The sequence below is a fragment of the Melampsora larici-populina genome (genome assembly GCF_000204055.1).
Source record: "Melampsora larici-populina 98AG31 unplaced genomic scaffold MELLAscaffold_23, whole genome shotgun sequence".
Lineage (NCBI taxonomy): Eukaryota > Fungi > Basidiomycota > Pucciniomycetes > Pucciniales > Melampsoraceae > Melampsora > Melampsora laricis-populina.
In genome coordinates this window covers 15,071-29,297 of record NW_006768787.1, presented here as the reverse complement: position 1 = coordinate 29,297, position 14,227 = coordinate 15,071, and the positions used below count along the sequence as shown (strand labels likewise).

Below are 14,227 nucleotides of genomic sequence, written 5' to 3'. Positions count from 1 at the left end.
GATATTAGATAAGGATTATCACATGAAATACAATCTGTTCAAAGCAGCAAAGTGATACACAAGCTTGTCATGTAAGGCCGTGCTGTCATGGTTTCATTACACCTATCTTTAAAGTTATTTGGATCAAGATATCTCAATGGTACACAAAACAGGGCTGTGTAAGGGTTCCTCATTTGGTGATACCAGCATTTTAGTGATGGGAACCGCTGTCCATGGCAAACCAAATTTGGCATATTTGGTTGATAGCAGACAAAAGCATGGATTAATCACTTGGGATGATATGATCTCCCACTCAATCATTATAGCATGCATGTAAGAAAAAATTAAACTTGCCAACACCCAATCCAAAAAGTCAAAAAGACAGCTCACCAATCAATTTTGAGCCACAGATCAATCCACCTTATCAAATGGATCATTGCATTAAGTTCAATTAAGCAACATAGTCATTAGATTAAAAAATTGTGTGGCAAAAATTGCAAAGTAATCCATACATCCCGCAGATCATTGCAAACCAAAAATGCCTGAACAGTGGGTATAAAAACCGTCAAGAAGAGAATGCACCTGTGGCATATTGGTTTATCTATTGAGGAAAGATGCTGGGTCATAGCAAATTGTGTTCAATAAGAAGCATATTTGATATTGATATGGGATTTGGCCTCACTATCACTGCGCTAAAAAAAAATATCACTGTATCAATTTTTTGAAAATTTCAGCATAAATGGCCCTAATCACCAGAGGGAGATGGCTGTGAGCAGTGACCTGCTGTCATTGATCATGAATTCTCTTGGAATGCATATCCCCAGAAATTAGCACAGGGTTTTTTCGGCTTGCAAACAGCTTTGAATCAATGACTCAGAGGCTATGCCTAAGCAAATTGCCAAAGTAAACCTTGGACTTGACAATCCAGAGAATTCTTTGGCTGTGACATTTACTGGCTACTCAAAGCAACAAGTACTTAACATATGAGTTACCATTTAAAAGATTGTCTTATGTAGTGCTGTTTACATACTAGCTACCATATATATTCATCTGTAATCATCACTTCCAAACTTTCCCATTGATGGTTGTGTATTTTTGCAACAAAATACAGGGTCATAGACACATAATTTGGTCAAATACAGTGTATATATCTCAAGAGAGTGATCATACAGGGAACATAATCAGACCACTCCATCAAAATTCTATTTCTTCAACTTAAAATTCTCAAGTCCAAGACCAAGTGCTAAGAGCTGTGGATGGCTATCAAGCAGATATTGCAACAGGATGAGGGAGATGAAAAATGGTGAACAAACAAGACACAAAAGTTCAACAAATGTTACAGGAAGAAGTGTTTGGTTCTTTTTACCTATGATACTTATTCAGAGATCCTTATATTTAGCTTAAAGCAATTGTACATCTTTCATTTTTGTTTATCCCTTACAACTTTTTGGTAATGATGTTTTGCATTTTTACGGACAACTTTCTTACTTTTTTCATATCCTTCCATGTGTTTCCAGAACACATTCACATCTATACTTGGTCTCTTAGATCCAAGAAAATCAAAGACAGCTGTTACACAAAATGGATCAGAAAACCCTATTTCTTGCCTTTCATGCATTTCCATCCATACCTTCAGACCTTGTAAGATGTTAGATTCTTTTATTTTGACCAAATCTGTCCTAAGATTTTCTTGATTTAGTTTGATCTCAGATAAATCATTATTGAAGTCCTTTGGTCCTTTAATATTCTTTAATGGTAACATCATAGCATCTTCACCTATCATTGGCTCATCAGAATTCAATTCTTTCAGAGCTGAAAAGAAATCTGATCTGTTGTTTAATTGACAGGATTCAAGAATGGATTTGGATATTCTGTTCCACTCTTGTTCAACTGATATCTTTGGAATGTCTGATTTTTCTGATCCCGGATAATGATTTTGATAGTCCCTATACCAAAAGTTCTGAAGATAAGAAGCTGCCAGATTATATTGGTGCCTTAATGCTTGTTTGAAGAGCCTCTTAAAAGATGCTTGATTTGATAGTACAGATAATATAATAGAAAGGGGAAATCTTCCTCTGTTCATTCCAGTATTTGAACTTTGTTTGCACATAATTTCCTGCTCATTGACATAATCCAGTAACTTGGGGTTGGTGAGATGATACATCATTTCTGTATGCCATAGCATAAATTGTTGGAGCTTTTTGGTGCTGAAAATTTCTCCTGAAATAGATTCTCGTTGATGAAATCCCACCATGATGAGAGAGGTGATGGCTACCAGACGATCCCATACAGCCTTTTTTGGGTCCCTCAACAGAATAAAGTACACAAATGGTGCAAAGAGCAAATTATCATATTGTTTCAATGAAGTTGATTGAGGCTGTAAACCTGTTGCACCACACAATCTAACTATCATTAAAGATGTAAACTCTTCAACTAGATACCTAGCATACACCATACAGATTCTGTTCATCTTGTGACTAGCAAAGTCTCTGATGTTAATTGTTTTGCCAGGGTTAACCTTGATTCTTTTCCCAAATAATACAATCTCTTGATCATTTGAATGGCTTCCTGGACCTTTTTTGAATATCTCCTGATATCTCATATCCATGGTGTTCCATTTATCTTGCTGTATTTCTTTTCCTTTCTGTCTGAATGATTGATCCATGGGGACCTGGGTTTCCTTGCTGTTTCTACCTGTGGGTTGTGTGGTGAGATAGTTAGTCTTTTTCCAGGTCCATAGGCAGTATTGGAATCAGGTTTGGGAATTTACTTCCAGTCAATCCCTCAGATATCTTGAGACTATGGGTCTCTGGGGTTCCAATGGATTTGAGATTGATGGGAGCTTCTGTTCTGAAGTACTCCAGAGTTGTTGTAGCAGATTGTGCAATGTCATCACCTGAAATTGGTGAGTGGGATGAAACCTCAAGGGGTCCAGAGATAACCAAAGTTCTGTGATGACAGATATAAATTTGTAAAATTATCAGATAAAGATTCTTCATGGTGTTTTTTGATTTTATACTGGAGATCATCAGTATCTTGGGTTGAAGATCAATGTTGGTGCTCAAAATCCTCATACCTTGAGATCTACTGCCATGATCTTGTGTAAACTCAATCCAACACATTCCATGACATGTTTCAAACAATACCTTGGGGATCAGAATCTAGATCTCATATCTTAACCCTATATACCACCTGTGACTAATCTCAGGAGAATACTTCAGGAAACAGAACAACTATTCAATTACAGAAGGCACCACACTGCACCTTGCCAAGAAATAAAATTCATCTTCACATACATTCAGTGATGTCAATGGTGTACAATACTGAAGATAGGCAAAGGCTCAATAACTTTACAAGTAGAGCTTTAGATCACATGTGGAGTTCAATTTTAATCAAATAGAAAAAACAAGAAAGTTGTCCAATCATCCAAAAGATTTGCTTGATGCTCTTGATGAGGGCATCTCAAAAGTAGCCTTAGCTCCTCAATGTTGATGATTGAGGAGTGAGAGCTTCTATATTGGAGTTCATAGCTTGATTAGGATTCTCTTTATCTTGGGTGTCTCACACCATAATTTCAACCAAAGCCTGATCTAACATGACCCGGGCCCTGGCCCAAGATGTTGACCAGCAGTAACAATACCATTTTCAAAATTCTATTTGCCAGTCAAGATAAACCCATATATTCTCCAGATCAGTACTGAATAAACTGATCCTTCAGACCTGTGGCTGTGGCCTCTATCCCTGGATAATACTGTATAAACCCATAGGTCTCTTTCAAGGGGTTGAAAAAACACAAAATTGAACTGCTGTTCAGATCAACTGAGCAATCCCTTTTAGGGCACAGGTGAACTTTCATTGTAAACAATGCCCTGATGATTACTGAAGGTATGTGGTTTAGGGATTCAGTCTGACCCCAACCAGCCAAGTATGCCTAAAGGTTTTCTGGGCAAAGTCATGGCTGGGTTGTGGCCAAAGCCCTGACCTGTGTTGCCCCAAGGCCAAGCAGAGCTGCAACAACCACCCCTTCCCTTGATGAAGTGTAAAAACATGTTGAGCTACCTATTACATATCATTGATATGGATACAATAATATACACAAATGATGAGATGAGTATTATCTACAATAAAAATCGCTTGCAAGCTCTTGACCAGGCTCTCAACTAGTCAAGCCAGTACCAGAGCTTGCCTGACTTATCCCTGCTGGAATCCTGACCTCTCCCCAGTTGATCTTAGCTCTAGACCAGATCATAGCCCTAATATGGGTTACATTGCAAACTTAACCCAAGCAATTGATCTTTCATTCCACTTTCCTGATCTTTGGTATCCTCAAAGAACGTTATGAACACATTTTCTTGAACAAAATAATTTGATGGATCATATAGTTTCTAATTCACTATTTTTCTTGGTAGCTGCATTGTACTTTGTTTTCTGTATTAAATCAATGCTGCAAAAGAATCAACAAGCTGATACTTTCACTCATGATGATATACTCACATATAGCAAACTGAGCATGCTCACTTCCTTACTCCAACACTTACCTCACAGACCATAAAGTCAACCTTCATCCTAATGATCTCTCAACTCAAACAGAACAGATAAAGAAATCTCAAACACGTTTCAAGGAATATAAAAAAATTGATATATATATTTAAGATTGTATTTAATAATTTGCAAAAATCTTTCAAAAAAAAAAACTCTTCACATTGTACTACAATTGCGTAATTTCTTTTAATTTTTTAAAAAAAAAGTAGAAAAATAAATAAAAAAAATAGGAAAAAACCCTTTACTCAAAAAAGAATTATATATATATATATATCGCGTCTTGACTTCTGTTTATAAATCTTTTTCAACTTTACTTTTTCAAAACACGTTCCAAAACCTACAAAAAAATCAAATCTGAATGAGTAAACCACAAAAAAACTTGAATCAACGCACTAGAAAAAAAAACTTACAGCTAATTCTTCTGCATTCAATCTTTCACCTAATCCATTCTTTAATCCATTAATCAAACTAGAAATAGAAGCCTTCCCACAAATCTCACTCAAGCTTTTCACACATGCTTCATCCTTCAAACTTTCTAATCCTTTCATCTTTTCCCATCCATTTTGAGATTTCAAATCTTCTAATTTATGTACTACTTCACGATCCGTTACACTTTCAAGATCAATCTCAAGTCGTTCATTCAAGAATGCCATTCGACCTTCTCGATCTAAACCTTCACCTGCCATCTTTTCAATCACCTTCATGGCTTCTTCTTCTAATAATCTTCTTCTCAATCTCCAATAAAAGTATCGCCTAGATTCACTCCAATCTAGTGCTTCTCTAATCGTTCCCTTAGCTTTCATCCTTTCGGCTCGATCATGTAAATCTGCAAATTGTAATGCAATTGAATTGAAGGTAGGTGCCAATAACTTCTCTCTGGCTGCTAGTTCATTCTTCTTTTCACTTGCTTGATCTCCAGGTGCTCCAGCGCCAGTAGTTAATTCAGCATATCGACTGTCTAATCGATTCATCATGCTTAAGACCTTGGCCTTCCTGAATTTGATCTCTACAATACCTTCTGGCTCCAAGACTCCTGCTCTTGATGTTTTATCAGCGTACCTAAATGTGTTTGATTAAAATGTAGATCAGCATCAGATTATAAAAGATAAAAAATATTTTTACACAAATCCTGACTTACATCTCCATCATTCCATTCTCATTGATGGCTGGATCCAACACTACCCAAGCTCCACCTCTCAATTCTCCATTCGGAATGATATAAACAAAAGCAGGTTGCTTGTAGTTTGAAAGCCCATCAACAATCAAAGAACCCCTATAATATACGAAACATAAAATCAACATCTAAAGCTGAAAAGCTGAAACTAAAAACGTGTAAACACCAACCGTTTAAGAACTTCATCAAACATATCTTGCTGACCACCCGAGAAACCTCTCCAATTAGCAAAGATAATCAATGGCAATTGTTCTCGATTGAAATCATCAATAGCTTGTGCAGTTTTATGCGCTGAATTAGGATACCAAACTTGCCCTGCTTCCATAATCTTTTGTTCTCCTGATGATGGATTGGCTGGATCAGCTGGGATGACTCTTTCAATCGTACGAGTTTCTACTGCAATACAACCCATTGGAATTCCTCCTAATCTGGCTCTTCCAACCACCTACAGAAAAAAAGGGAAAGAGTGAGATTAAGAATTAGTTGAGAGGGGAAAGTCGACATGAGCTAATACTTACCACAGTCTGCGCCCAACCAGATAAAGTTTCTTGGAATGATCCTCGATCAAAGAATCCACTCAAGAACCTAGAAGTGCCATTTCCATTCAATTGAATCTGTGGTTGACGTCCAGGCCCACTCGTGGCACTTCCAGCACCACTATCACAATCTTCTTCATACTCTTCTTTACCAGCCAAGAACCAACGAGGATCATAAGCACCTTTAATAGGTAGATATTCAATCGGTCGATCCCAACTATCAATTGAAGGTGTCATTGGAATTGATCCACCTCGACATTCAGGTAAATAAGACAACCAATCCATAATTTCAGAAACTCCATCTAAATCGTTTTGTGCAGTCAAGTGGGATACTCCATTCTTGTACATGATTTGTGTGCCACCGAGTTGCAAGTTTGAAGAATACACTTCACGTCCCAAGACCTTGTTCAAGGCACTTGCACCAGTCAAGATGATAGGTTGTCCTTCGACTTGTACAGCACGTTGACCGAGTCGTACTAAGTAAGCTCCAATTCCGACTGATCGGGCAGTGACGAGAGTAATAGTGAAAATATCGTTATAGGCCCTTGAAGTTCCACCAGCGATCAATCCTGAACCACGTAAAGATTCCACACCGAGACCATCTTGAAGTCCAATAATAGCTTGAATCTTATGAACCATTTGTCCTTCATGTTCAACTTCTTCAGTCATCACACTTTCACCGCCTTTCTCCTTCAATCGAGACATAGCTTCAGAAGTCAAATACAAGAACTTGAAGCCTTTCTCAGGATGATCAGCCTCGTTCCAAGCTGCACTGAATAGATCAGTCACTTCATCTGCAATACCCAATCGAGCTCCAGAGTTAGCAGATAGATAGATTCGAGGGATTCCAAGCTTTCGAGCCAATTCAGTCACTCGGAAAAAGAAATCATCTTCCTCAGGTCCGAAACTTCCAATCTTGTATGTGATATCATTTGCAATCACAATCATTCGACGTCCATTAGGAAACTGAGGTGTCTTGATCACAAACATCCAAGCTACCATTCCAATCGTATTCCTTCCAGCTGGTCTACTAATCTCTTGAGGATGACCATATTCATCCAAGACAAGTTCAGTAGCAGTAAGTGGATCGGTAGGAGGACGTAAGAACGGAATCTCTGCTGATTTTCGTTTCCATTCTCTTCTAGCAGCTTGTCGGAAGAGATCAGGGAAATCATAACAATACGTTGTTCCAACCACATGAGCTTTGTAACGTTTAGGTTGGAGCCATTCCTTGGTTGGATAAGGAAAGTTGACAGGTTGTAGATGGTAAGCTCCAATGGTAGGACCAATCGACTTCAAGACTACCTTTCCGTTCTCCAATGTTACTTCGGAATAAGCTTCTAGTTTGACAATGAATCCAGACAAGTTGTCGATTATCACCCGGATGGCTTGTGGTCCTCCATTCTCATCTTCAATCACTAATCTAACTTCAGCTGCGGTAACTCTCAATCGCCACAGCCTCTTGCCCTACGGATCATGATAAAATGTTCATCAGGTTGTGATCAAAAACGAAAAGATCAAACCATTCGTAAATTAGCGATACTCACATGTCGATCCAAGAATCCAGCAAGGGCGGTTTGTAGCTCCTCAAAGCCAATTGGGATCCCATAGACAAAGTTCAAAGAAACATGGTTGACGTCTACTCCACGATGAGAAGCAGAAACAACCTCCAATGCGTTCAAGGCGTCATTCAACAAACGTTCTGCCTCAGTCACCAAGTAATCGGCAACCTTAATGCTGCCTTTGATTCGACCTGGACGAACACTAATGAGAGGAACCCAAAAAAGTCCGGATCAGCTTTACCAAACAGAAACACCATTGAAGATGAAAGACAAATTACGTACATAGTCCTGACAAAGAATCTAGAGTCCGCAGAATTTTCTTTGCCCTCAGCATAATAAATATGAATTTGTCGATTTTCAGTTGGACAAGGAGTAAGATTGAAGTTAGAAAGTCTTTGAAGTTCAAGTTGGAAAGCCAAAGCTGGTTCGATATCTCGAATAGCTACCACTTCTTCCCAAACTTTTGTTTCATAATTTTTCCTCATAGTGAAATATGAAGGGTATTGTCCCTTTCTACAAATCTTGAACGTCACCCTCACAATTCCTCTTCTACTTAATCCTGTATCAAATTTAGTGCAAACGTTTTGAAATTTCTCATGCCATTCTGAATCTGATTGATCAGCTTGCAAGTCATCTAGTCGGTAAGCAATCTTCATCACGTTGTGTTGAGCAGCACTGCTGGGTTCAGAGGATAGCATTGATGGTTTGACATCTGGGTACTTGAGTAATACGTTAGGCATATAACGATCAAGATCCTCTAGGTTCTTGATCATAAACATTGCTCCATGTCGCATTGGTTCGTCTTGCACACGATTGACAACGTAAGTTAGATCCGAGAATGAGGCCACTCGTCCAGTCGGACCTCGACGAGGTGTAGCTGGAGGCGAGTCTCCTTTGCCAATCCTGAACAACCAAGATACCAAAGTAGGTTCATCTTCACTAGCGTCACCCTCTTCGTAATCGAAATTGATGATCGAGTAAGATCGATAAGCTCTTCGAATGTAAGTTTCCAATGCCGCGAGAGCCACCCAAGGATCCGAGTTGTCATAAAAGTCAGGAAGAACGTCAAAAACAGTGTACTTGGAATCGACAAGTTCTCTGATACTCTCATACGAAGGTTGTCGTTGACCATGATTTGCTTCTCCGTAATGAGTTTGTTGAACAGCAGCCTTGAGAATGGCTTCCATTTGTCCATGTCGTTCTTCTAATGATGGTAATTGACAATGGATCAAGACTTCTTTAGCTTTCAGAGCAACCTTAGTAGCAGCCTTTGAGTCCAACGCTGCCAATTTGCTCAAGCTTTCATGGAACGTGGTCTCAACTGCAGCTTGAGAAGCCGTTCGGCTGACTAAGTCCAACACCGCTAGGATTAATTGATTCTTGGAATTGGCTTTAGAGTGAGATAAAACGATGCGAACGACCTCATCTAACGAATCCCGGTTCTGGTCTCGTAATTGTAAAATGACGTCGTCCTCTTGGCCCGAGTTGAAAATTGATTCGACGGCCGAATATGCTTCCATGAGTTCGGATAAACAGAGATAAGCATGCGATTTGAGACCGCCCTTGAATCGATGAATGACATCTTCGAGGGGAGCAAGAGTTAAATTGATGGCTTGACGCTCTTGAGGTCTGAGTCCATTGTCGAGGAAGGCATCAATCGCTTTGCGTAATCGACTGGAAGGAAACTCGAATCCCTTGGCATGAGCACCTTCAAGGGTGGTACGGATAGATGCTTCGAGTTTGGCTGGCATACGACCCGAAAGAGTTGAAAGGATCGCCAAAGCTTTACCATATGGCAACTCAGGATCTGACAAGACCACACTAAGATCTTTCAGAGTACTTTGCATCACCGAAGAATTATCGTATCCATCAAGTATATCATAGAGGATCTTAGAGAGACTGATGAATTGCTGATGGGGTTTGGAACCGATGATACTAGGCACTCCCATGGCGGGCAATTGACCAGCAAAGGGCTGGGCATGTTTCACTCGACTTGGGTCGTCTAGCGTTAGAACTCCGAGAATGTCTCCGGGTTCGAGAGTCACTCCAGGTTGCTTGACGAATTGCGGTACTCCATCTTCAGAAGCTACAAGTGGCATATACATCTTCATCCTATCGACATGAACGATAAGATGCATCAGCCTTCATGCATAAGATGATAAAGTGAATCAATAGAACTAACACTTCAATTTCGGCGTATGCTTGACCAGCCTTAACATGCTCTCCACTCTCTACTAAGAACCGGACCAGCTTTCCAGGACTGGGACTCCTAAGTTGAGTGGGATCATTCTCTTGTTCAATGAGGCATGTTTTTGAATTGACCATGAGTCGAAGCGCGCTATCAGTGTAGGAGTGTGGAATTCAATCAATGAGCGTTGTGGGATGGAGTAATAAGATCCAAACGGAATACTTACCCTACTTCTTCTCTCCAATACACAGTATGAGATCTTCCATCCAACAAAACCAAAAGCCCACCATCGGCCAAAGTTCTAAGTCCAACACTAACTTTTCCACCATTACAGAAGAGCGTGTAGAGTCCAACAGCCGATCGAGTGGCGAGGACGAGATACTTGACGTTTTCATAGATGAATTCCAAACTGAAAGCGGTCTTCAATAAATTTTTGTCAGGTACTTGACCTTTTTCAAGAACACGCTTGTATTCTTCTGAGGCAGCTACAGCCTGTAAGTGTGCCTTTGTGACAGCACCGCAGATTACAGCTAAAGTACTGTCGGGCCTTTCGGCTGTCATGTTGGATGAGATCAAGCTGTCTAGCCAAGCTGTTGTGATGGTATTCGATTCAAAGGCTTCAGTCTCTAGAAGCCTAGTGAAGTTAATCCATTCGAAAAGCAAAGTGAGAATCAGTTGAGGGCATCGAACTGGAGGATAACGAAGACGAGACTGACTTGATGAGGTATTCGACTGTGGTACGGAAATCACCACGAATGGAAAGCTCTTTGAGAGCTACAACCATTGCTTTTCGACTCTCACTTCGATCAGCACCATATGCAAAGATGTGACCAAACTTTTCGAATAAACAAGTTCAAAAAATTAGTTATCATTTTTCGAGGCAGAGGTATTCCAAACCGACTCAACTTGAGAATCAGCGAACTCGTGAAGTCCACCAGCAGTTCCGACCGAGAAATATCCCCAAACATTCGTATTGGACCTAAAGTTAAGTTCTTGAAGAGTTCCAGAGGAAGGTTTGAAACCTTGATCGGGGTTTTCGGCGGTAATTCGGACAGCTACAACATGTCCCTTGGGCATCGGTTTACGTTGAGTTTCTGAAGAGTGTGGTAAGTTGAACTCAAAGTCGATGGAAGAGGTTCCGTGTGGGTTTTTCCCGTATAAGGTACGGATATCCCTGATCTGGTGTAATGGGATACCCATAGCGATTTGGAGTTGGGCGGCCGGTAGATTCACGCCTGAGACCATCTCGGTGGTGGGATGCTCGACCTATCATTTTGTGGAAAAGTCGTAAATTCTCTGAAAGGCATGATATGGTCGAAAACAAAAGAAACTGACTTGTAAACGGGGATTAAGTTCAAGAAAGTAGAAGTTATCGGTGGAGGCCTCGTAAAGGAACTCTGTAGTTCCAGCAGAGACATATCCAACCAACTTGGCCAGTCGAACTGCTGCCTTCTCCATTTGTTCAAAAGTATCACTAGGAGCGATAGTTACCGGAGCCTCCTCGATAATTTTCTGATGACGACGTTGAACTGAACAATCTCTACCGAACAAACTAATCGCATTTCCATATTGATCTGCCAAGACTTGGACTTCCAAATGACGAGCAGCACCAGCCAATTTCATAATAAAGACAGGTGAACCAGGTACTTCTCCAATGACTGCATTAAAGGCTTGACCGAAATCTTTAGCAGATTCGACTTTTCGAATACCTTTACCTCCACCTCCTTCTGATGCTTTGATCATCACCGGATAACCAATCTCTTCAGCTTTGACCAAACCACCTTCAACATCGGTTACACAAGCTTGATGATAGATCTCATCAGCTACTGATAAGAAACCTTGTGGTGAAAGTTCGGTTTGGGATAGAGAAGAACCGGACCATGGCATCGTAGGGACTTGGGCGGATTGGGCCACAATCGTGGAAGAGATTTTATCACCCAAAGATCTCATGGCTGATCCTGGTGGACCGATGAAGATGATTTTTTGCTTGGAGGCAGCCAAGGAATCTGGGAGACGTGGGTTTTCGGATGCATGACCCCTGTAGATCAGCAAAATAAGAGAAATGGGTCAGTATACTGAAAAGTCGCATTTTGAGAGCAACAAGTTGAAACTGAGAGGAGAAGCTCAAGGGTTAATAAGCCAGAACAAAATATGATAAGGAATGTTCTGGTGGAGACCCAGGGAAATTGAAATAAACACAGGAAATTGATACTTGTGACATAGGGATAAAAAACAGGTCAATTTGAAGGATTCATGAACCAAATGGTCCGCAAAAAATCAGAGCACGCTGTGAAATATGATACACAGCCAAGATGAAGAGCGACCCAAAAAGCAAGTCTCATGGAAGATATTCAAACCTCATCGAATCTACATACTGCAGATCATTTCCCCATTCTTATCGAATTGTGACTCCGGAGGAAACACAGTTTAGAGGAAAGATGAAAAATATCCTCACTCTGACAAAGAAAAAAAAAGAAATCAAGAAAAGAGAAAGGTCAAAGAAACCACGAACCATCCAGCCCAAACGGCATGAACGCCAGCACGTTCAGCCACATCTACAATAACATCCACATTAGCATAATTATTATTATTCGAACCACCCGGTACTTCAACATAACGATCGGCCATTCGAATATAATCAGCGTTAACTTTTAAATCTTCAGGAGTGGCCATCACCACAAATTCAATGGCTCTTTCATGACCCAGAGTTTCGTATGCCCATTTTCTTACGGATCTGATTTCTTTGACTGCTGCTATACCATTGTTGGCAATCAAGATCTAAAAAAAATGAAAACGAAAATGTGAGACATCAGTGATTTTTGATTGAAAATGATGAGGTTAGTTTTGGGATCGAAAACACTTACTTTTGTGATCACACTGTGACCTCCTTTACGTCTCACAAAATCCGAAACTGGACCAGGAGCAGCAAGTTCGAGTGGATTGCCACCTATTCAAACCAAATACCAACAAGTCAATGTAAGTCAATCTGAAAGAAAGATGAAGGGAAAGAAAAAGGTTTGAAACGAAATTGAAATACCAATAAAGTCTTTAACTTTTGAATGATCAGGAATGAAATCACCCAAATCGAGAGATGAGGAAGAAGGTAATGGAGGAGGTGGAGGAGGTGACATGATGAGACTTGTATCAGTCTTAGTGCGTGAGTATAAATTTCTTAGTGGTAAGAGTTGAATAAGAATATTTAGAAGACAGATTAGAAAGGTTGAGAAATGATTTAAGAATCGAATTGAAGAAATCTTGAAGAGACTGGTAAAGAGAACAGAACGAATTAGGGTAACAAGACTGAAGTTTGGAATCAAGTGATCGAAATCAAAATCAAAATCAAAATCAAAATCATCAGAATAGTTATCATCCACAAGTTAAAAGTGTTATGTAACTTCGACTTACCAATTCAATTCACAATTCAATTCAATTCAATTTAAAAATTTGAGGATATCTTCGCTAGAATTTGTGTTTTGTAGAGGTAAAGTTGTAATCAGTTTATCTTACGGTAAATCCTTCCAGAACATTTCACTTCAAAAACAAATCAAAAAATGGTAATGGTAATAAAATCAGATTGACTGACCGACCGATCGATCGTTGGATGAACCCCAACCAATTCTTGGGGAAAAGTTGGATTGATTGGGGGTAGTATACAACACAATTTCTATTAACAACTCTAGCAGCTTGACTATATGTACCATTTCAAGTTTAAACCATCATCGTCTCCTTATCTCATTCTCAATACCAAATCTACAGAGGAGTCTCTCAAACTGCCGTAGACCAGATCATCTTGACCTCTGACGTTGTACATGACTTGTACCTGATCTGAGATCGATCGATCAATCTGTAGTATGTTTACCCCATTCGGTTTTCTAAGTCTGTATGTATGTGTACATATTTATATCCTCCTCCTACCCAGGCCTTTTGCCATCTGGTTCATTGCATTGATTTTTTGTAAAAGACTTTGATCTCAACCGTCGGAACCAGTGTGGAGGTTTTTATAGGGGAACGAGCAATGTGAGCCATACATACCGAATCAAAAATGTCCCAAGGGGGTTTTGTCAAACAAAAACAATATTGTAAACCGGGCATTTCTCCGTCGATCAGCTCAGCCCCTGCTTGATCAGAAGCTCTGACTCTCGGAGTCTTCATAGCATACATGATCTTTTCTTGATACCAAAAACCTATATGTCAATTCTTTGAACCGAGTATGCTGCCGATCCGACTTTTATGTACAAATCAATTG

The 14,227-nt window shown here is 39.9% G+C and overlaps 2 protein-coding genes across 2 annotated transcripts; both read right to left on the bottom strand.

Annotated features, from left to right (window-relative positions):
- Positions 1-1,399: 1,399 nt before the first annotated feature.
- MELLADRAFT_63912 (uncharacterized protein) lies at positions 1,400-3,106 on the bottom strand (the record flags this gene model as incomplete). The annotated part of the gene is made up of 3 exons (XM_007410942.1): positions 1,400-2,673; positions 2,750-2,900; positions 3,056-3,106. 3 exons carry the CDS (start codon positions 3,104-3,106, stop codon positions 1,400-1,402), a joined length of 1,476 nt encoding a protein of 491 aa, XP_007411004.1.
- Positions 3,107-4,576: 1,470 nt separating this feature from the next.
- MELLADRAFT_48710 (uncharacterized protein) lies at positions 4,577-13,266 on the bottom strand (the record flags this gene model as incomplete). Its single annotated transcript, XM_007410941.1, has 15 exons — positions 4,577-4,858; positions 4,932-5,580; positions 5,660-5,794; positions 5,866-6,140; positions 6,214-7,698; positions 7,779-7,995; positions 8,076-9,905; positions 9,976-10,131; positions 10,208-10,615; positions 10,698-10,816; positions 10,888-11,247; positions 11,317-12,019; positions 12,494-12,759; positions 12,846-12,928; positions 13,019-13,266. 15 exons carry the CDS (start codon positions 13,110-13,112, stop codon positions 4,832-4,834), a joined length of 6,807 nt encoding a protein of 2,268 aa, XP_007411003.1.
- Between the last annotated feature and the right edge of the window lie 961 nt (positions 13,267-14,227).